Source organism: Nerophis lumbriciformis, linkage group LG01 (assembly GCF_033978685.3).
Source record: "Nerophis lumbriciformis linkage group LG01, RoL_Nlum_v2.1, whole genome shotgun sequence".
Taxonomy (NCBI): domain Eukaryota; kingdom Metazoa; phylum Chordata; class Actinopteri; order Syngnathiformes; family Syngnathidae; genus Nerophis; species Nerophis lumbriciformis.
The window spans coordinates 70,097,501-70,117,500 of NC_084548.2; the positions used below are offsets into that span (position 1 = coordinate 70,097,501).

At 39.9% G+C, this 20,000-nt stretch overlaps 1 protein-coding gene across 2 annotated transcripts in view; it reads left to right on the plus strand.

Annotated features, from left to right (window-relative positions):
• LOC133572346 (uncharacterized) overlaps positions 1-20,000 on the plus strand; it is a 90,524-nt gene that overhangs the window by 35,791 nt on the left and 34,733 nt on the right. For both annotated transcript variants that reach the window (XM_061925285.1, XM_061925292.1), the window contains exons 9-11: positions 1,592-1,703; positions 9,031-9,121; positions 13,890-13,976. In XM_061925285.1, coding sequence (XP_061781269.1) covers positions 1,592-1,703; positions 9,031-9,121; positions 13,890-13,976 — 290 coding nt within the window. The remainder of the gene's footprint in view (positions 1-1,591; positions 1,704-9,030; positions 9,122-13,889; positions 13,977-20,000) is intronic.

Genomic DNA, 20,000 nt, shown 5'->3' on the forward strand with positions numbered 1-20,000 from the left:
AAATATAAACGAAATACAATGATTTGCAAATCATTTTCAACCCATATTCAGTTGAATATGCTACAAAGACAACATATTTGATGTTCAAACTCATAAACTTTTTTTTTTTTTTGCAAATAATAATTAACTTAGAATTTCATGGCTGCAACACGTGCCAAAGTAGTTAGGAAAGGGCATGTTCACCACTGTGTTACATGGCCTTTCCTTTTAACAACACTCAGTAAACATTTGGGAACTGAGGAGACACATTTTTGAAGCTTCTCAGGTGGAATTTTTTCCCATTCTTGCTTGATGTACAGCTTAAGTTGTTCAACAGTCCGGGGGTCTCCGTTGTGCTATTTTAGGCTTCATAATGCGCCACACATTTTCAATGGGAGACAGGTCTGGACTACAGGCAGGCCAGTCTAGTACCCGCACTCTTTTACTATGAAGCCACGTGGCTTGGCATTGTCTTGCTGAAATAAGCAGGGGCGTCCATGGTAACGTTGCTTGGACGGCAACATATGTTGCTCCAAAACCTGTGTGTACCTTTCAGCATTAATGGCGCCTTCACAGATGTGTAAGTTACCCATGTCTTGGGCACTAATACACCCCCATACCATCACAAATGCTGGCTTTTACACTTTGCGCCTAGAACAATCCGGATGGTTCTTTTCCTCTTTGGTCCGGAGGACACGACGTCCACAGTTTCCAAAAACAATTTGAAATGTGGACTCGTCAGACCACAGAACACTTTTCCGCTTTGTATCAGTCCATCTTAGATGAGCTCAGGCCCAGCGAAGCCGACGGCGTTTCTGGGTGTTGTTGATAAACGGTTTTCGCCTTGCATAGGAGAGTTTTAACTTGCACTTACAGATGTAGCGACCAACTGTAGTTAGTGACGGTGGGTTTTTGAAGTGTTCCTGAGCCCATGTGGTGATATCCTTTACACACTGATGTCGCTTGTTGATGCAGTACAGCCTGAGGGATGGAAGGTCACGGGCTTAGCTGCTTACGTGCAGTGATTTCTCCAGATTCTCTGAACCCTTTGATGATATTACGGAGCGTAGATGGTGAAATCCCTAAATTCCTTGCAATAGCTGGTTGAGAAATGTTGTTCTTAAACTGTTTGCTCACGCATTTGTTGACAAAGTGGTGACCCTCGCTCCATCCTTGTTTGTGAATGACTGAGCATTTCATGGAATCTACTTTTATACCCAATCATGGCACCCACCTGTTCCCAATTAGCCTGCACACCTGTGGGATGTTCCAAATAAGTGTTTGATGAGCATTCCTCAACTTTATCAGTATTTATTGCCACCTTTCCCAACTTCTTTGTCACGTGTTGCTGCCATCAAATTCTAAAGTTATTGTTTTTATCAGTTTGAACATCAAATATGTTGTCTTTGTAGCATATTCAATTGAATATGGGTTGAAAATGATTTGCAAATCATTGTATTCCGTTTATATTTGCATCTAACACAATTTCCCAACTCATATGGAAACGGGGTTTGTACGAAAACCAATTCTCTCAGGTGTTTTTAGCAACCACTTCTGTCTTTTTAATTGCAAGAACAGAAGCTCACGCGACGGTTCGTCTTTGTTCTTGCAGACATTTTCCTCAAAAGCTTCGCGGTGCAGCCTGCGGAGCTGAAGGGCAAACTGTTCATCGTTAACGAGGAAGACGGCGGCCTGTCTGAGGAGCACATTACATCTCTGAGGAGGTAGGACTTTTCAAGGCCTTTCATTGGCAGTCTTTCCTCGCCGAGTCGCGGCCCACGTGGAGGGGCGGGATTCCAGCCTTTGACCGGCGGTGTGTCCTACTTCAACACTCATGCATTTTACAGGGGAGCCATTAAAAAGTGACTTTTTTTTTTTTTTTTAGATCTTAGATAAATATTAGCTCGATCGTTCAGATAAGCTGATAAGGTTGCGTTGACTACTTTTGCTGCCGAAACAGGCTGCAAAGTTCAACAAAGCAGAGAGCAAGTGCAAAAAGAAGTTAATTACATATCCATCCATCCATCCGGAGCCTATTTCAGCTGCATTCGGGTGGTAGGCGGGGTACAGCCTCGACAAGTCGCCACCTCATCGATTAAAGGGAGGGAAGCCAGAGACGGGATGCTTACTGCGAAGAGTTAGCGACGTTCCGGCGTAGGCTCCAAGGGTCCACTGATCTTTATGCTGCAGTCTTGATGAGCTCCAGGTGTGCGGATTGCTGATTGCCTGCAGCTTCGTCGTTGCGTGGGCGTGGAGCGCCCAGCGCGAGCAGGGGCGTGTCCCGGCATGCTGCCAACATTTCTACCCGTCAACTGTCGGTTTAGCATCTTTGTTTTCTACCTGTCAACTGTCAGTTTAGCATCTTTGTTTTCTACCTGTCAACTGTCGGTTTAGCATCTTTGTTTTCTACCTGTCAACCGTCAGTTTAGCATCTTTGTTTTCTACCCGTCAACTGTCAGTTTAGCATCTTTGTTTTCTACCCGTCAACTGTCAGTTTAGCATCTTTGTTTTCTACGTGCCAACCGTCAGTTTATTATCTTTGTTTTCTACCTGTCAACTGTCAGTTTAGCATCTTTGTTTTCTACCCGTCAACTGTCAGTTTAGCATAATTGTTTTCTACCTGTCAACTGTCAGTTTAGCATCTTTGTTTTCTACCCGTCAACTGTCAGTTTAGCATCTTTGTTTTCTACCTGTCAACTGTCAGTTCAGCATCTTTGTTTTCTACCCGTCAACTGTCAGTTGAGCATCTTTGTTTTCTACCCGTCAACTGTCAGTTTAGCATCTTTGTTTCTACCTGTCAACCGTCAGTTTAGCATCTTTGTTTTCTACCTGTCAACTGTCAGTTTAGTATCTTTGTTTTCAACCTGTCAACTGTCAGTTTAGCATCTTTGTTTTCTACCCGTCAACTGTCAGTTTAGCATCTTTGTTTTCTACCTGTCAACTGTCAGTTTAGCATCTTTGTTTTCTACCCGTCAACTGTCAGTTCAGCATCTTTGTTTTCTACCCGTCAACTGTCAGTTCAGCATCTTTGTTTTCTACCCGTCAACTGTCAGTTTAGCATCTTTGTTTTCTACCTGTCAACCGTCAGTTTAGCATCTTTGTTTTCTACCTGTCAACTGTCAGTTTAGCATCTTTGTTTTCTACCTGTCAACTGTCAGTTGAGCATCTTTGTTTTCTACCCGTCAACTGTCAGTTTAGCATTTTTGTTTTCTACATGTCAACCGTCAGTTGAGCATCTTTGTTTTCTACCTGTCAACTGTCAGTTTAGCATCTTTGTTTTCTACCCGTCAACTGTCAAATTAGCATCTTTGTTTTCTACCCGTCAATTGTCAGTTTAGCATCTTTGTTTTCTACCTGTCAACTGTCAGTTTAGTATCTTTGTTTTCGACCTGTCAACTGTCAGTTTAGCATCTTTGTTTTCTACCTGTCAACTGTCAGTTTAGCATCTGTGTTTTCTACCCGTCAACTGTCAGTTTAGCATCTTTGTTTTCTACCTGTCAACTGTCAGTTTAGCATCTTTGTTTTCTACCTGTCAACTGTCAGTTTAGCATCTTTGTTTTCTACCTGTCAACTGTCAGTTGAGCATCTTTGTTTTCTACCCGTCAACTGTCAGTTTAGCATTTTTGTTTTCTACATGTCAACTGTCCGTTTAGCATCATTGTTTTCTACCTGTCAACTGTCAGTTTAGCATCTTTGTTTTCTACCCGTCAACTGTCAGTTTAGCATCTTTGTTTTCTACCCGTCAACTGTCAGTTTAGCATCTTAGTTTTCTACCTGCCAACCGTCAGTTTAGCATCTTTGTTTTCTACCCGTCAACTGTCAGTTTAGCATCTTTGTTTTCTACCTGTCAACCGTCAGTTTAGCATCTTTGTTTTCAACCTGTCAACTGTCAGTTTAGCATCTTTGTTTTCTACCTGTCAATTGTCGGTTTAGTATCTTTGTTTTGTACCCGTCAACTGTCAGTTTAGCATCTTTGTTTTCTACCCGTCAACTGTCAGTTGAGCATCTTTGTTTTCTACCTGTCAACTGTCAGTTTAGCATCTTTGTTTTCTACCCGTCAACTGTCAGTTTAGCATCTTTGTTTTCTACCTGTCGACTGTCAGTTTAGCATCTTTGTTTTCTACATGTCAGCCGTCAGTTGAGCATCTTTGTTTTCTACCTGTCAACTGTCAGTTTAGCATCTTTGTTTTCTACCTGTCAACTGTCAGTTTAGTATCTTTGTTTTCAACCTGTCAACTGTCAGTTTAGCATCTTTGTTTTCTACCCGTCAACTGTCAGTTTAGCATCTTTGTTTTCTACCTGTCAACTGTCAGTTTAGCATCTTTGTTTTCTACCCGTCAACTGTCAGTTCAGCATCTTTGTTTTCTACCCGTCAACTGTCAGTTCAGCATCTTTGTTTTCTACCCGTCAACTGTCAGTTTAGCATCTTTGTTTTCTACCTGTCAACTGTCAGTTTAGCATCTTTGTTTTCTACCTGTCAACTGTCAGTTTAGCATCTTTGTTTTCTACCTGTCAACTGTCAGTTGAGCATCTTTGTTTTCTACCCGTCAACTGTCAAATTAGCATCTTTGTTTTCTACCCGTCAATTGTCAGTTTAGCATCTTTGTTTTCTACCTGTCAACTGTCAGTTTAGTATCTTTGTTTTCGACCTGTCAACTGTCAGTTTAGCATCTTTGTTTTCTACCTGTCAACTGTCAGTTTAGCATCTGTGTTTTCTACCCGTCAACTGTCAGTTTAGCATCTTTGTTTTCTACCTGTCAACTGTCAGTTTAGCATCTTTGTTTTCTACCTGTCAACTGTCAGTTTAGCATCTTTGTTTTCTACCTGTCAACTGTCAGTTTAGCATCTTTGTTTTCTACCTGTCAACGGTCAGTTTAGCATCTTTGTTTTCTACCTGTCAACTGTCAGTTTAGCATCTTTGTTTTCTACGTGCCAACCGTCAGTTTACCATCTTTTTTTTCTACCTGTCAACTGTCAGTTTAGCATCTTTGTTTTCTACCTGTCAACTGTCAGTTTAGCATCTTTGTTTTCTACGTGCCAACCGTCAGTTTACCATCTTTTTTTTCTACCTGTCAACTGTCAGTTTAGCATCTTTGTTTTCTACCTGTCAACTGTCAGTTTAGGCTGCTCGCCGACTCCTCATCACCACTTCAAGATGGCGGCCAAATTTCTCGCGTCACAGCAGCCAATGTCTACTTATAAGATGTCAATGGCTACGACAACATCTCGGGTGTTTGTGTGGAAAGCACATTAAAAAAATCTAAGTTGCTAAATCACGTTGCCGGCAATAGAAGCTACATTTGTCGAGTTTCGCAAAGTTTTAATGCCAAAAAGCAGAAGTACGGCTTTTTTAATGACATTTTTATCTGTGGATATTTGCGGCGTTGGAAGCCATCGACATGCCTACAGGAAGGTCACGGTGAAAGTGGCTCCTTACTCACAGTTAACTCACCGCGTGGTGGTGGGGGTGGGGGGGGGGGGCACCACTGATCTAACGCACAGACTTTATTTATTCTATGAAAACATAATATATATTTTAAAATGTCCCCGCCTGCGCCGGAGGAATAGGGTCTCAAAAAGAAGCTCTCCTAACAGGTGCTGCAATATTCATGTGTGCTGGAGCCTGGCGCTGGGAGGCACAAACAACCGCGTGGAGAAACAAAACGCAATAACGTCCGCAACCTCGCAACGGACAGGAAGACTAGAAATGTCCGATAATATCGGCCTGCCGATAAATGCTTTAAAATGTAATATCAAAAACTATCGGTATCGGTTTCATAAAGAAAAATCTTCCGGGGCAACCATTCTCCCGAATTTCTCCTGATTTCCACCCGAACAACAATATTGGGTCCGCTTTTCCTAAATACAAACAGCGTGCCGGCCCAGTCACATAATATATGCGGCTTTTACACACACATAAGTGAATGCAAGACATAGTTGATCAACAGCCATACAGGTCACACTGAGGATGGGCGTATAAACAACTTTAACACTGTTACAAATATGCGCCACACTGTGAACCCACACCAAACAAGAATGACAAACACATTTCGAGAGAACATCCGCACCGTAACACAACATAAACACAACAGAACAAATACCCAGAAGCCCTTGCAACACTAACTCTTCCAGGACGCTACAATATACACTCCCCACTACCACCAAACCCCGCCCAACTATTCTCCCGAATTGGGAGGTGTCAAGGTTGGCAAGTACGCTCTAGTATACTCTGGACTGAAGCTGTGTGCCTTCATTGTTTTTGTAGCTGTTGTTTTGAGGCATGTTTAAAAATAATAAAAAATAAAGCACTTTGTGAAAGTCAAAGTAGAGTATTTCCCATAGTTGTAGTGGGTATTAAGATTATCGCAGGGAGAGCATGTCCCAAATTCCAAGCTGCTGTTTTGAGGCATGTTAAAAAATATAATGCACATTGATGCGTTTCTTTAAAAAAAATCTACTTTAAATGATGACTACAGATGAAAATTAGCCCTTGGCTACAATCTGGTACATTTACCTTTTATATGTTTATTAATAAAGTATCCGTATCACTGCAATTTAGAGACACTTGGCTTCAAAACCAGACAATGTTTAACCAAGTTCAATATAAACGCAAGTGTCCTATAACTCAAATATCTGGCATATGCAGTTGAGAGACGTTTCATGAGAGCAGAGCGTGTGTAAGTAAGTGTGTGCCTTTTAAGAGGTGGTCCGAGAGAGGTATGTAGTTCCTATAAAGGGGGTCCAGCGGGGGGATTGTTTTATGGCCGGAAGTGAGGGGTGCATGATAAATCAATATTTTATGATTACATATACATACTGACAGTATGATACTAACAATGTTTGTTCTTATGGATTAGTTATGTTTATGTTAACTGGGTTTGCCTTTAACACGGTCACATAAGCTGCTGAAACAGTATCATTGCAATTAGGGCTGGGCGATATATTGAATATACTGATTTTCAAGGTACAATTTGATTTTCAAGGTAAAAGTTGATTTTCAAGGTAAAAGTTGATTTTCAAGGTAAAAACTGATTTTCAAGGTAAAAACTGATTTTCAAGATAAAAGTTGATTTTCAAGGTAAAAACTGATTTTCAAGGTAAAAAATTATTTTCAAGGTAAAAGTTGATTTTCAAGGTGAAAAATGATTTTCAAGGTAAAAGTTGATTTTCAAGGTAAAAAACAGATTTTCAAGGTAAAAGTTGATTTTCAAGGTAAAAAGTTGATTTTCAAGGTAAAAACTGATTTTCAAGGTAAAAAACTGATTTTCAAGGTAAAAGTTGATTTTCAAGGTAAAACTGATTTTCAAGGTAAAAAACAGATTTTCAAGGTAAAAGTTGATTTTCAAGGTAAAAACTGATTTTCAAGGTAAAAGTTGATTTTCAAGGTAAAAAATTATTTTCAAGGTAAAAGTTGATTTTCAAAGTGAAAAATGATTTTCAAGGTAAAAGTTGATTTTCAAAGTGAAAAATTATTTTCAAGGTAAAAGTTGATTTTCAAGTTAAAAAATGATTTTCAAGGTAAAAGTTGATTTTCAAGGTAAAAACTGATTTTCAAGGTAAAAACTGATTTTCAAGGTAAAAGTTGATTTTCAAGGTAAAAACTGATTTTCAAGGTAAAAACTGATTTTCAAGGTAAAAGTTGATTTTCAAGGTAAAAAACAGATTTTCAAGGTAAAAGTTGATTTTCAAGGTAAAAAGTTGATTTTCAAGGTAAAAACTGATTTTCAAGGTAAAAAACTGATTTTCAAGGTAAAAGTTGATTTTCAAGGTAAAACTGATTTTCAAGGTAAAAAACAGATTTTCAAGGTAAAAGTTGATTTTCAAGGTAAAAACTGATTTTCAAGGTAAAAGTTGATTTTCAAGGTAAAAAATGATTTTCAAGGTAAAAGTTGATTTTCAAAGTGAAAAATGATTTTCAAGGTAAAAGTTGATTTTCAAGGTAAAAAAATGATTTTCAAGGTAAAAGTTGATTTTCAAAGTGAAAATTTATTTTCAAGGTAAAAGTTGATTTTCAAGGTAAAAAAAATGATTTTCAAGGTAAAAGTTGATTTTCAAGGTAAAAAATGATTTTCAAGATAAAAGTTGATTTTTAAGGTAAAAAATTATTTTCAAGGTAAAAAATTATTTTCAAGGTAAAAGTTGATTTTCAAGGTAAAAAACTGATTTTCAAGGTAAAAGTTGACTTTCAAGGTAAAAACTGATTTTCAATATAAAAGTTGATTTTCAAGGTAAAAAATTATTTAAGGTAAAAGTTGATTTTCAAGGTGAAAAATTATTTTCAAGGTAAAAGTTATTTTTCAATGTAAAAAAAATATTTTCAAGGTAAAAGTTGATTTTCAAGGTAAAAAAAATATTTTCAAGGTAAAAGTTGATTTTCAAGGTCAAAAACTGATTTTCAAGGTAAAAACTGATTTTCAAGGTAGAAGTTGATTTTCAAGGTAAAAGTTGATTTTCAAGGTAAAAACTGATTTTCAAGGTAAAAACTGATTTTCAAGGTAAAAGTTGATTTTCAAGGTAAAAACTGATTTTCAAGGTAAAAGTTGATTTTCAAGGTAAAAACTGATTTTCAATATAAAAGTTGATTTTCAAGGTAAAAGTTGATTTTCAGGGTAAAAAATTATTTTCAAGGTAAAAATTGATTTTCAAGGTAAAAGTGAACTGAATAACAAACACACCAACTATCTGACAAAGCAGCAAAATAATCAGCAAAACTAAACGACCGATACAGTTAGCTTACGAGTCAACTTGGGGTAACCAACTATTCAAAGCAACTAACTACTGTTTTCATGCACTCTTTTAAGTAACTTTCTCTATTTACGAACAAGCTAACAACTACTTACCTACCAAAATAACTAATAAACTGACCAGTTTATTATTAGGCATTCAACCCAGACTTGGGTTGAATTTCAAAGGTACGATTTAAAGAAGTGTTTGGTAAAAATGTGGAATATGACTGAGCGTGTGGATGACACGGCGGTGGAGATGGATGTCACACCACACACGGTGTGACAAAGGTGTCGGACTGCTAATTGTGATGGTGATGATTGACAGGTACGTTCCCACGGAGGAGGACGTGGAGATGTATCAATCCTACAAAGGAGTCGTGAGCGAGCTGCACATCGTGGACCAGTACATGATGGAGGTAGAACGCCTTTCTCCTTCTCCTTACCACACATCCACTTACCATCTGACCTCAACATCCTTTGTTCATGTGTGCACCGGAGGGGGTGAGAAGCCTTGGCGCGCGCAAACATCCCACAATGTCTTTCATGGCGCCAAACGTGAGGGCTTTAATATTCAAGATGAGGGCGGCGTCGCCTCAGGAATCTTCCCTGCAGGCAAATGTGACCTGTGACGAGCCGCGGGCTGTCAGCGCGAATAAAACATTCCAATCACTGCCGCCTTTAAAGCAAACATCGGAATATTCCACAAAGACCCAGTGCTTTAAAAAAAAAAGAAAAGATGAGAAGGTGGAACATCCTGCTAAAGCTGGAGCATGTAATTGATGATGGGGGATGAACAGCAGGCTCGCTTTTTTAAATAAATCCTCAATTTTTGGGTCTTCGTCGCTATTATTAGTGGATTTTACGGCTGCATTAGCATGACAACAACCCAGAAAAACAGGAAACGTTCATGTGAAAACACAAGTTTTGTCATTTACAAGCCAGGCCAAAAGTAGGGATGGATACCGTTCACATTTGAACCGATACGGTACCAATTCCTGGTACCTGGGAATCGATAGCGGTACTTACAAACCAGTTTTCAGTGTGTGTTAATAATTGTTTTATTTTATTTATAATAAATTAATTTTTTTGCAACATTTAAAAATGACCTAGTTCTGATAACTGCTGTCCAGTTTTTATATCTTTTTTTTTTTATTGCGTCCTTAAAAGTGTTAATAATGTAAGTAATGTACTAGGAATTAGGGTTTTCCTGATACCAATACCCCGCTTTGCATTGAACTTGGTGATGTATGGCTTAGATACAGCTGCTCGGCCATGGGAACCCATTCCATGAAGCTCTCTGCGTACTGTACGTGGGCTAATTGGAAGGTCACATGAAGTTTGGAGCTCTGTAGCAACTGATTGTGCAGAAAGTCTTTGCACTATGCTGACCTCTCTGTCAGTTTACGATGCCTACCACTTGGTGGCTGACTTGCTGTTGTTCCCAAACTCTTCACTTTTCTTATAATAAAGTTGACGTTGGAATATTTAGGGGCGAGGAAATTTCACGGCTAGATTTGTTGCACAGGTTTGCATCCTATGACAGTTCCACGCTGGAAATCACTGAGAACGGCCCATTCTTTCAGAAATTTTTGTAGAAACAGTCTCCATGCCTAAGTGCTTGATTTTATACACCTGTGATTAGGACACCTGATTCTCATCATTTGGATGGGTGGCCAAATACTTTTGGCAATATAGTGTATATCTGCCTTAGGCTAGCTAGAAGGCCTTACTGACAACAACTCGTGATCTGACTGGCTATCGCAATTGTTGCGTCTGGCCAGTATTCCCTCTCAGGGAATTAAAGTCACTGGTCAATCCCAAATTCTTTCAGATGACATATATGCAGAGCAAGAAGGACCATCAAGACAGAATAGGAATATTATCATGTTTTACTAAAGCTTCAGGAGACCAGCCCACATCAATACAGTCATACCGTCATCTCGGGATGGTCTAACATTCAAACGGAAGAGACAACTACTTGCATACGAAGAAAGCCCCCACCCTCTCCAGAAAGGAATACAGGCTCATTGTTCTACTACAGATAAGATATAAAAGGGAGTACTCCAACTCCCACATTCCTTCGACCTCCAAGGTAAAGCACAAAGTTTACTTGCGGACATAAGATACAAACACAGAAAGAGTACAAATGGAAAAACACTAGGTGCTTCAAACATGACTATGAATAAAGAAAAAACTCTTAAACATATATGCATTCTCCACACAACCTACTCAGTGGCCTAGTGGGTAGAGTGTCCGCCCTGAGATCGGTAGGTTGTGAGTTCAAACCCCGACCAAGTCATACCAAAGACTATAAATAAATGGGACCCATTGGCACTCAGCATCAAGGGTTGGAATTGGGGGTTAAATCACCAAAAATGATTTCCGGGCGCAGCCACCGCTGCTGCCCACTGCTCCCCTCACCTCCCAGGGGGTGAACAATGGGATGGGTCAAATGCAAATTTCACCACACCTTGTGTGTGTGTGTGTGTGTGACAATCATTGGTACTTATTCTCTGCATTTGACCCATCACCCTTGATCACCCCCTGGGAGGTGAGGGGAGCAGTGAGCGGCAGCCACGCCCGGGAATCATTATTGGTGATTTAACCCCCAATTCCAACCCTTGATGCTGAGTGCCAAGCAGGGAGGTAACGGCTCCCATTTTTTATAGTCTTTGGTATGACTCGGCCGGGGTTTGAACTCACAACCTACCCATTTCAGGGTGGACACTCTAACCACATTGGTACTTTAACTTAACTTTATCAAATGTTTGCGTCCGTTCACTTACAGGAGAATATGAATACTTTTAGATATTTAGGGAAAGTACATAAAAAAAGGATTTGATCTTTAATTATGATCATGTTAGGCCTGCAACACCACTGCAACTCGTGGCACGGCACGCAAATGACACGGTTAACGACCGTTAGAATAACTGTTTCTAAATGATCACAAAAGCTTTGTATTACATTGAGTTCCCGGCAGGGGGACGGGAGCTGTCTTTGGGGTCCTACCAGGAGGAAGGCTCGTAAAACTCCACCGTGACTTCAAAGCGGACAGATGGCAAGATCTGCCCAATTTCCACACAAACTCTTTTTGATGTATTTTACGAACTATTTAATGGAACTCTTTTTGAACTATTTTACGAACCTCTTCTTTTGAACTGTTCGGTAACCAAAGGCAACGCTGTTTACGACCCACTTCCCTCTGGAAGCAGCTGTGGTCAGGTGGGGGGAGAAAGTCAAATAAAGAAGGAGGAGCGTGGGTGACACCAGAAGTGGGACCAAGTCATTGTTTTGCAAGTCACAAGTAAGTCTCAAGTCTTTGCCCTCAAGTCCGAGTCAAGTCCCGAGTCAAGACAGGCAAGCCCCGAGTCAAGTCCAAAGTCAAGACTGGAAAGTCTCAAGTCAAGTCCTAAGTCCTGCATTTTGAGTTTCGAGTCCTTTCAAGTCCTTTTAACCACAGACTAATATATTAACACAGATTGTGTATGCTTTTCAAGCGCTGTATTTATTTATTAAAACAAGTGCATTTTAAATTGCAGGAAATAAAATTGTGCTGACATTGCACTTTATAATAGCACTATTAACCAGTCATTTTAAACATTAACTCATTCCTTTACAGAACAAACACATTGAAAAATAAAGTGCAAATGTACTTATTTGTACAAAAGTGTTAACATTGAAAAAACATGACATATACGTGAACATAACAAAAAAGTTGTACTTTTTATATGTCAGGGCCCTATGCTGCATTGCATTTGCAAAAGACCAAATTAGCCAAGAGTCTGTCAGTCATTTGTGCACGATGGGGGCGTAGTATGATGCCACCATGGCTGAAAACTCGCTCCACTGGAGCACTGGAGGCAGGCACTGCCAAGACTCTCATGGCCACTCGGAACAGTGAAGGAAGAGTCTTCATGTTCAATGCCCAGAACAAAAGGGGGAGAGAGTTGTTTTGGGTTGGTGCACTACTTGTAAGTGTATCTTGTGTTTTTTATGTTGATTTAATTAAAAAAAAAAAAAAAAAAAAATTATTTCTTGTGCGGCCCGATACCAATCGATCCACGGACCAGTACCGGGCCGCGGCCCGGTGGTTGGGGACCACTGAGGTAAACAACCAACAGTATGTCAGAAAGCTAGCTAAAACGGTACACATATTCATAATATAGTATACATTTTAACTGACCTTTATTTTACTATTTTTGTCTTTTTTTAGGTGGCTAAAATACGCGGTGCTGCTGACCGCCGTCTAACGTTACGTGTGATATATTGACTAACGTAACCCTGCTTGAAAAAAATCACTGAACAAAAAGTATGAATAAGGTAGTGAACTGCAACAGATTCCCGTGTTTGCAATAACGTTATAACGTTAGCAGTGAGTTTACAGCCTCACTGATTTAACTACACAGCAAATAAAAGTCACGTTACTTAGCCAATAAACGTTATCTTACATTCAAAACTTACCGTTCTTTGTGCAACTTCAAATGCCGGATGAAGTTGGAAGTTGTTGCCTCTCCATCAGTAATTTTCGAACCGCATGTGTTGCATACTGCAAACCGTTTTGTGTTGACCACCTCGTAATTTTTATACCCAAACAAAATTATTTTAGGTATCATTTTTTGTTCACTGGCGTGTGGTTTGGACATGTCTTCTTCGTTGGTTGTCCTGCAATTTGATTGGATGAATGCTGTGTGATGAAAACAAAGTAGATCTAATTTGATTGGCTGTTGTACTGAGACCACACCAGCTGACACACGCAACGCTGATAGACAAGTACACAATGAAAAATACGGAGCGCTCCCGAATAACTTTTTCATCTTTGGGTTTTGGGGAAAGTAGCAAGTCATGTCAAGTCATGTCAATTCAAAAGGCTCAAGTCCAAGTGAAGTCACAAGTCATTGATGTTAAAGTCTAAGTCGAGTTGCAAGTCTTTTTACATTTTGTCAAGTCGAGTCTAAAGTCATCAAATTCATGACTCGAGTCTGACTCGAGTCCAAGTCATGTGACTCGAGTCCACACCTCTGGGTGACACTGTAAGGGGTTACAGGTCGACACGTTTTCTCCTCAATATTGAGTCCAGATTGAGTTGTGCATCTGTTTGATTCTTTGCCTCTTGTCTTGTTCAATAGATGTCATCAGTGTTTGAACGTGACATGGACGTACCTGACAGTCTTTGGTGTGTTGCAGATGTGCGACATCCCGTACCTGAGCACACAGCTGGACCTGCTGCTGACCCTCAGAGAGCTTCCCATCAGCATGAGTGACCTGCAGCCTGTAAGTGCAGCGACACGTACACACACACACACAAAAAAAGGCAATTCTTAGTCTTTGAGTGTCTAAAAGCTCCTTCTATTAATGCACCAAAGGCTCTTTGAATTTGATGTTTTTTTTTTGTTCCCTGCTTGATTTGCAAACGCGTTCCAAACGCCAGCGCTTTTAAGGCGACACTTGATTTGATGAGTGAGGACAAAGATGCTCTTAATCAAGTCAAGCTTGTGCTTTTTATTACTTATGCAAATGCAAAGTTAACATCCGCAGAGAAGTCTTCATAAAGACAGATGAAGCAAGGTAAATAAATATTGTTTTTTTTTTTGTTTTTTTTGGAGCGAGAGTGAGGATCAATATTTCATCATTAGCCTTCTGTCTTTATGGAGGATCTTTGCTTATTGGCTTTAGACGCTGCCGGCTGCCAAGACGTCGGAGGCGCACAGAAACACATCCTGGCTCGTCTTCTTTTCAAGCTAAAGTTAAAGTACCAATGATAGTCGCACACACACTAGGTGTGGCGAAATTATTCTCTGCATTTGACTCATCGCCCTTGGAGCAGTGAGCAGCAGCGGTGGCCGCGCCCGGGAATAATTTTTGGTGATTTAACCCCCAATTCCAACCCTTGATGCTGAGTGTCAAGCAGGGAGGTTATGGCTTCCATTTTTATAGTCTTTGGTATGACTCGACCTACCGGTCTCAGGGCGGACACTCTAATAACCACAAGGCTGCTGAGTAGGTTTTCTTTCCTAACTTGTCTTCCGTGCTCCTTCTGACAACAGAGAAGAACCAAAGGCGTCCTTTTGGTTGAGCGCCGTGTGTAATGTTCTATATTTTCAAAAGGAACATATAGAATGTTGGTGTCATTTACTTGAGTCATATTGCAGTCTACACGTATCTCTTATGTGTGACTGCCATATACTGGTCACACTTATTACACTATGTACCAAATAAAATAGCTTCGAGGCCGGTAAGCACAACCAAAATTATTCTGTATATTATTTGCACCGGGTTATAAGGCGCACTGTCAAGTTTTGAGAAAATGAAAGGATTTTAAGTGCGCCTTATAGTCCGAAAAATACGGTAGATATTATTATTAAATAATTTATATTTATTAACGCATGAACACACACAAATGTACCGAAAATTGCTACAGTTGAGTACGGTAATCGATTCCCAGGTTTTGGGAACTGGTACCGTACCGAATGCAGAGAATGTTTCGATTCAAGCAACGTCGGCTGCCCCCCCCCCAATACTCTGGCAACTGGGGATTTCGCATTTGAGCCGATACGGTACCAATTCCCAAAACCTGGGAATTGATAACCGTACTCAACTGTAGCAATTTTCAGTACGTTTGTGTGTGTCCATGCGTTAATAAATGTAAATTGTTTAACCCTTGTGTTAACCCTTGTGTGGTGTTCGGGTCTGTGGGACCCGTTTTAATTTTTATTAAAAGAAAAATGATACAATTAATTAATTTTTCAAACTGAGACTCACTGACTTTGGCTCATTTTCTATGAAGAACATATATCAGAATACATATTTAATGACCACACACCATACACATTTCTATTACATATAAGATGTGCGGGTTGCAACATTGCTTGTCAACACTGTCTGCTCTCATTTTCTCGCACATTTGCCCCCCTGATGTTCTGTGTACCTACACTCTGTCCTCCTCCTGTCTAGGCCTGCTGTGTGTGTGTGTGTGTGTGTGTGTGTGTGTGTGTGGTACACAGAACATCAATTTCCACACTTCTATTAGCCCCGGGTCCAGTGGACCCGGACATCTTATATGTAATAGAAATGTGTATGGTGTGTGGTCATTAAATATGTATTCTGATATATGTTCTTCACAGAAAATGAGCCAAAGTCAGTGAGTCTCAGTTTGAAAAATTAATTAATTGTATCATTTTTCTTTTAATAAAAAATGAAAACGGGTCCCACAGACCCGAACACCACACAAGGATTAAGCAACGTTGGCTTGCTCCTCCCCCCCTCCTAATACTGTGGCTACTGGGGATTTCGCATTTGAGCCGGTACGGTACCAATTCCCAAAACCTGGGAATAGATAACCGTACTCAACTGTAGCAATTTTCGGTACGTTTGTGTGTGTCCATGCGTTAATAAATGTAAATTGTTTAACCCTTGTGTTAACCCTTGTGTGGTGTTCGGGTCTGTGGGACCCGTTTTAATTTTTATTAAAAGAAAAATGATACAATTAATTAATTTTTCAAACTGAGACTCACTGACTTTGGCTCATTTTCTGTGAAGAACATATATCAGAATACATATTTAATGACCACACACACCATACACCCCCCCTACACATTTCTATTACATATAAGATGTCCGGGTCCACGGGCTGATAGAAGTGTGGAAATTGATGTTCTGTGTACCACACACACACACACACACACACACACACACACACACACACACACACACACACACACACACACACACACACACACACACACAGCAGGCCTAGACAGGAGGAGGACAGAGTGTAGGTACACAGAACATCAGAGGGTCAAATGTGCGAGAAAATGAGAGCAGACAGTGTTGACAAACAATGTTGCAACCTTGTGTGGGAACCGCAGGTGCAGAAACACAAAAGAAGAATCCCTGTGGGATGCAGAAATTGGCAGAGAAATTTTCCGTGCAACGTTCATATTGTTGTTACTCAGCCAGCGTTTGTGGGTCTGATGGACCCGTTGCATTTTGTGGCTTTTAATGCCTCACAATCAAACATTTTTATGTTAAAATACTGAACAGATGTTTATTGGGATAAGGTAAACATCTGTTCAGTATTTTAACATAAAAGTGTTTGATTGTGAGGCATTAAAAGCCACAAAATGCAACGGGTCCACCAGGCCCACAAACGCTGGCTGAGTAACAACAATATGAACATTACACAAGGGTTAATAACAATATCTACCGTATTTTTCGGACTATAAGGCGCACTTAAAATCCTTTCATTTTTTTTAAACTCGACAGTGCACCTAATGTACAGAATAATTTTGGTTGTGCTTACCGGCCTAGAAGCTATTTTATTTGGTACACTGTGTAATGATAAGTGTGACCAGTAGATGGCAGTCACACCTAAGAGATACGTGTTGACTGCAATATGACTCTAGTAAACGATTGTATATGTTCCATTGAAAACATAGAACATTACACACGGCGCTCAAAAATCCATCAAAATGTTTTAGTAGGACTTTGGTAAGCTACAAAGCCACACCGCGTGATGGATTGTACTGTGCTTCAACATAGGAGTATTATTATGGTGTGTGTATAAGGTAAGACATATTATCTGGCGTTTTGTTACGCAATATTATGCAAAAGCAACTTTTCTTACCCTCTGATACCTGCTGATGTGTATTTGGGATCTGCATAAGTCCTGAAAATTTGCGCGCGTCCGCTTTTGTAGTCGATAAGCTTTTTTTATGTGACATTCATCCTCCACTGTTGCCATTTCTAATATAAAGTAGTGTAAAGTTCTTACTTATATCTGTCAGTAAACTCGCCATGAAAGCGCTAAAACATACCGGTGTAGTGAGTTTACATTATTCACCCAAGGAACTTTAGTTAGTAGAGAGTTCCGGTCGGACATTTTTTCACGGGACGCATTTCGGGCCTTGTTGTTGTTGCACTAGTGAGCCACGGATGAGGAGATGCTGCTTCGTTATTGATTGAAGTAAAGTCTGAATGTCATTAAAACAGTTAGCTCCATTTTTTGACACTTCTTCCACCCCCGTCCTTGCACGCTACACCGCGACAACAAAGATGACGGGGAGAAGACTCCGTCGAAGGTGAGCTACGTAAATAAGACCGCCCACAAAACAGCGCATCCTGAAGCGACTGTCAGAAGGCGGCTTGAAGATGATCTGTAAAACATAATGCAACATTTTGACCAAAGAACCACCATCGCATGTGTGAAGTTTCCCTCTTGTGGGTCCTCCTGACCGTAATAGACCTCCTTGTTAGATAACCAGCCCCAGTTTACGATGCCTACCACTTGGTGGCTGACTTGCTGTTGTTCCCAAACTCTTCACTTTTCTTATAATAAAGTTGACGTTGGAATATTTAGGAGCGAGGAAATTTCACGACTAGATTTGTTGCACAGGTTTGCATCCTATGACAGTTCCATGCTGGAAATCACTGAGAACGGCCCATTCTTTCAGAAATGTTTGTAGAAACAGTCTCCATGCCCAAGTGCTTGATTTTATACACCTGTGATTAGGACACCTGATTCTCATCATTTGGATGGGTGGCCAAATACTTTTGGCAATATAGTGTATATCTGCCTTAGGCTAGCTAGAAAGCCTTACTGACAACAACTCGTGATCTGACTGGCTATCGCAATTGTTGCGTCTGGCCAGTATTCCCTCTCAGGGAATTAAAGTCACTGGTCAATCCCAAATTATTTCAGATGACATATATGCAGAGTAAGAAGGACCATCAAGACAGAATAGGAATATTATCATGTTTTACTGAAGCTTCAGGAGACCAGCCCACATCAATACAGTCATACCGTCATCTCGGGATGGTCTAACATTCAAACGGAAGAGACAACTTCTTGCATACGAAGAAAGCCCCCACCCTCTCCAGAAAGGAATACAGGCTCATTGTTCTACTACAGATAAGATATAAAAGGGAGTACTTCAACTCCCACATTCCTTCGACATTCAAGGTAAAGCACACAGTTTACTTGCGGACATAAGATACAAACACAGAAAGAGTACAAATGGAAAAACACTAGGTGCTTCAAACATGACTATGAATAAAGAAAAAACTCTTAAACATATATGCATTCTCCACACAACCTACTCAGTGGCCTAGTGGTTAGAGTGTCCGCCCTGAGATCGGTAGGTTGTGAGATCAAACCCCGACCAAGTCATATCAAAGACTATAAATAAATGGGACCCATTGGCACTCAGCATCAAGGGTTGGAATTGGGGGTTAAATCACCAAAAATGATTCTGGGCAATCCACTCACCTGCGGCTGGCTTCGAGGCCGGTCCTTACACACCCCGCTCCGCGGCAGGCCTGCAGACCACGCCCCCCTTCACAGCATGTTATGTAGACCACAAGGAATGGTTTTCCAATTTAGTAAAACAAAATGATGACCCCTTTTAATGCCTTATAATCCGGTGCGCCGTATGGTCCGGAAAATACGGTACTTTTCAAAATGTAATGTCTGGTCCAGATTGTTTGGATTATTTCCATTGGTGTGTTGCTGTTATCAGGATGTTGTTTTTGCCATTAAGTTGAATGTGCCAGTCTTGTCTTTTGTTGAGCCCTACATCATACTTGCCAACCCTCCCGAATTTTCCGGGAGACTCCCGAAATTCAGCGCCTCTCCCGAAAACCTCCCGGGACAAATATTCTCCCGAAAATCTCCCGATTTTCAGCCGGAGCTGGAGGCCACGCCCCCTCCAGCTCCATGAGGACCTGAGTGAGGACAGCCTTTTTTCACGACGGAAGGACAACAGGGTGACAAGAACTAAATCATCCAGACTAGAGACAAATTGTATTATTATGTTTATCTTACCTAAAAATAAATATATTTATTAATTTTTTTTTAAATAACTAAATACATTTTTACTATATTTTGCTAAAAACATCAAAATTAATTGTATTTTTATTTGTATTTTTTCTGACTCCTTATTACATCCAGCTATAGAATTATACATTAAAATAAACATATTTGAAATAATTAATTTTAAATTATCATTATAATTCATTTAAAATGACCATATTTAATTATTAAAATAATTGCTTGTTTATCAACAACTTTAGCATTTTATTCATTACATTTTGAAGCTCTCAGAAGCCAAGTTATGTTATATTCCTTAAGATTTATTTATGCAAGTTTGAAGTATCAATTATCTAAACACAGCTTTGTTTGCATATTTTCAGGATGTATGTATATATATATATACATATATATATATATATATATATATGTATTAAATACTTGACTTGGTGATTTCCAGCTGTCAATATACTCCTCCCCTCTTAACCACG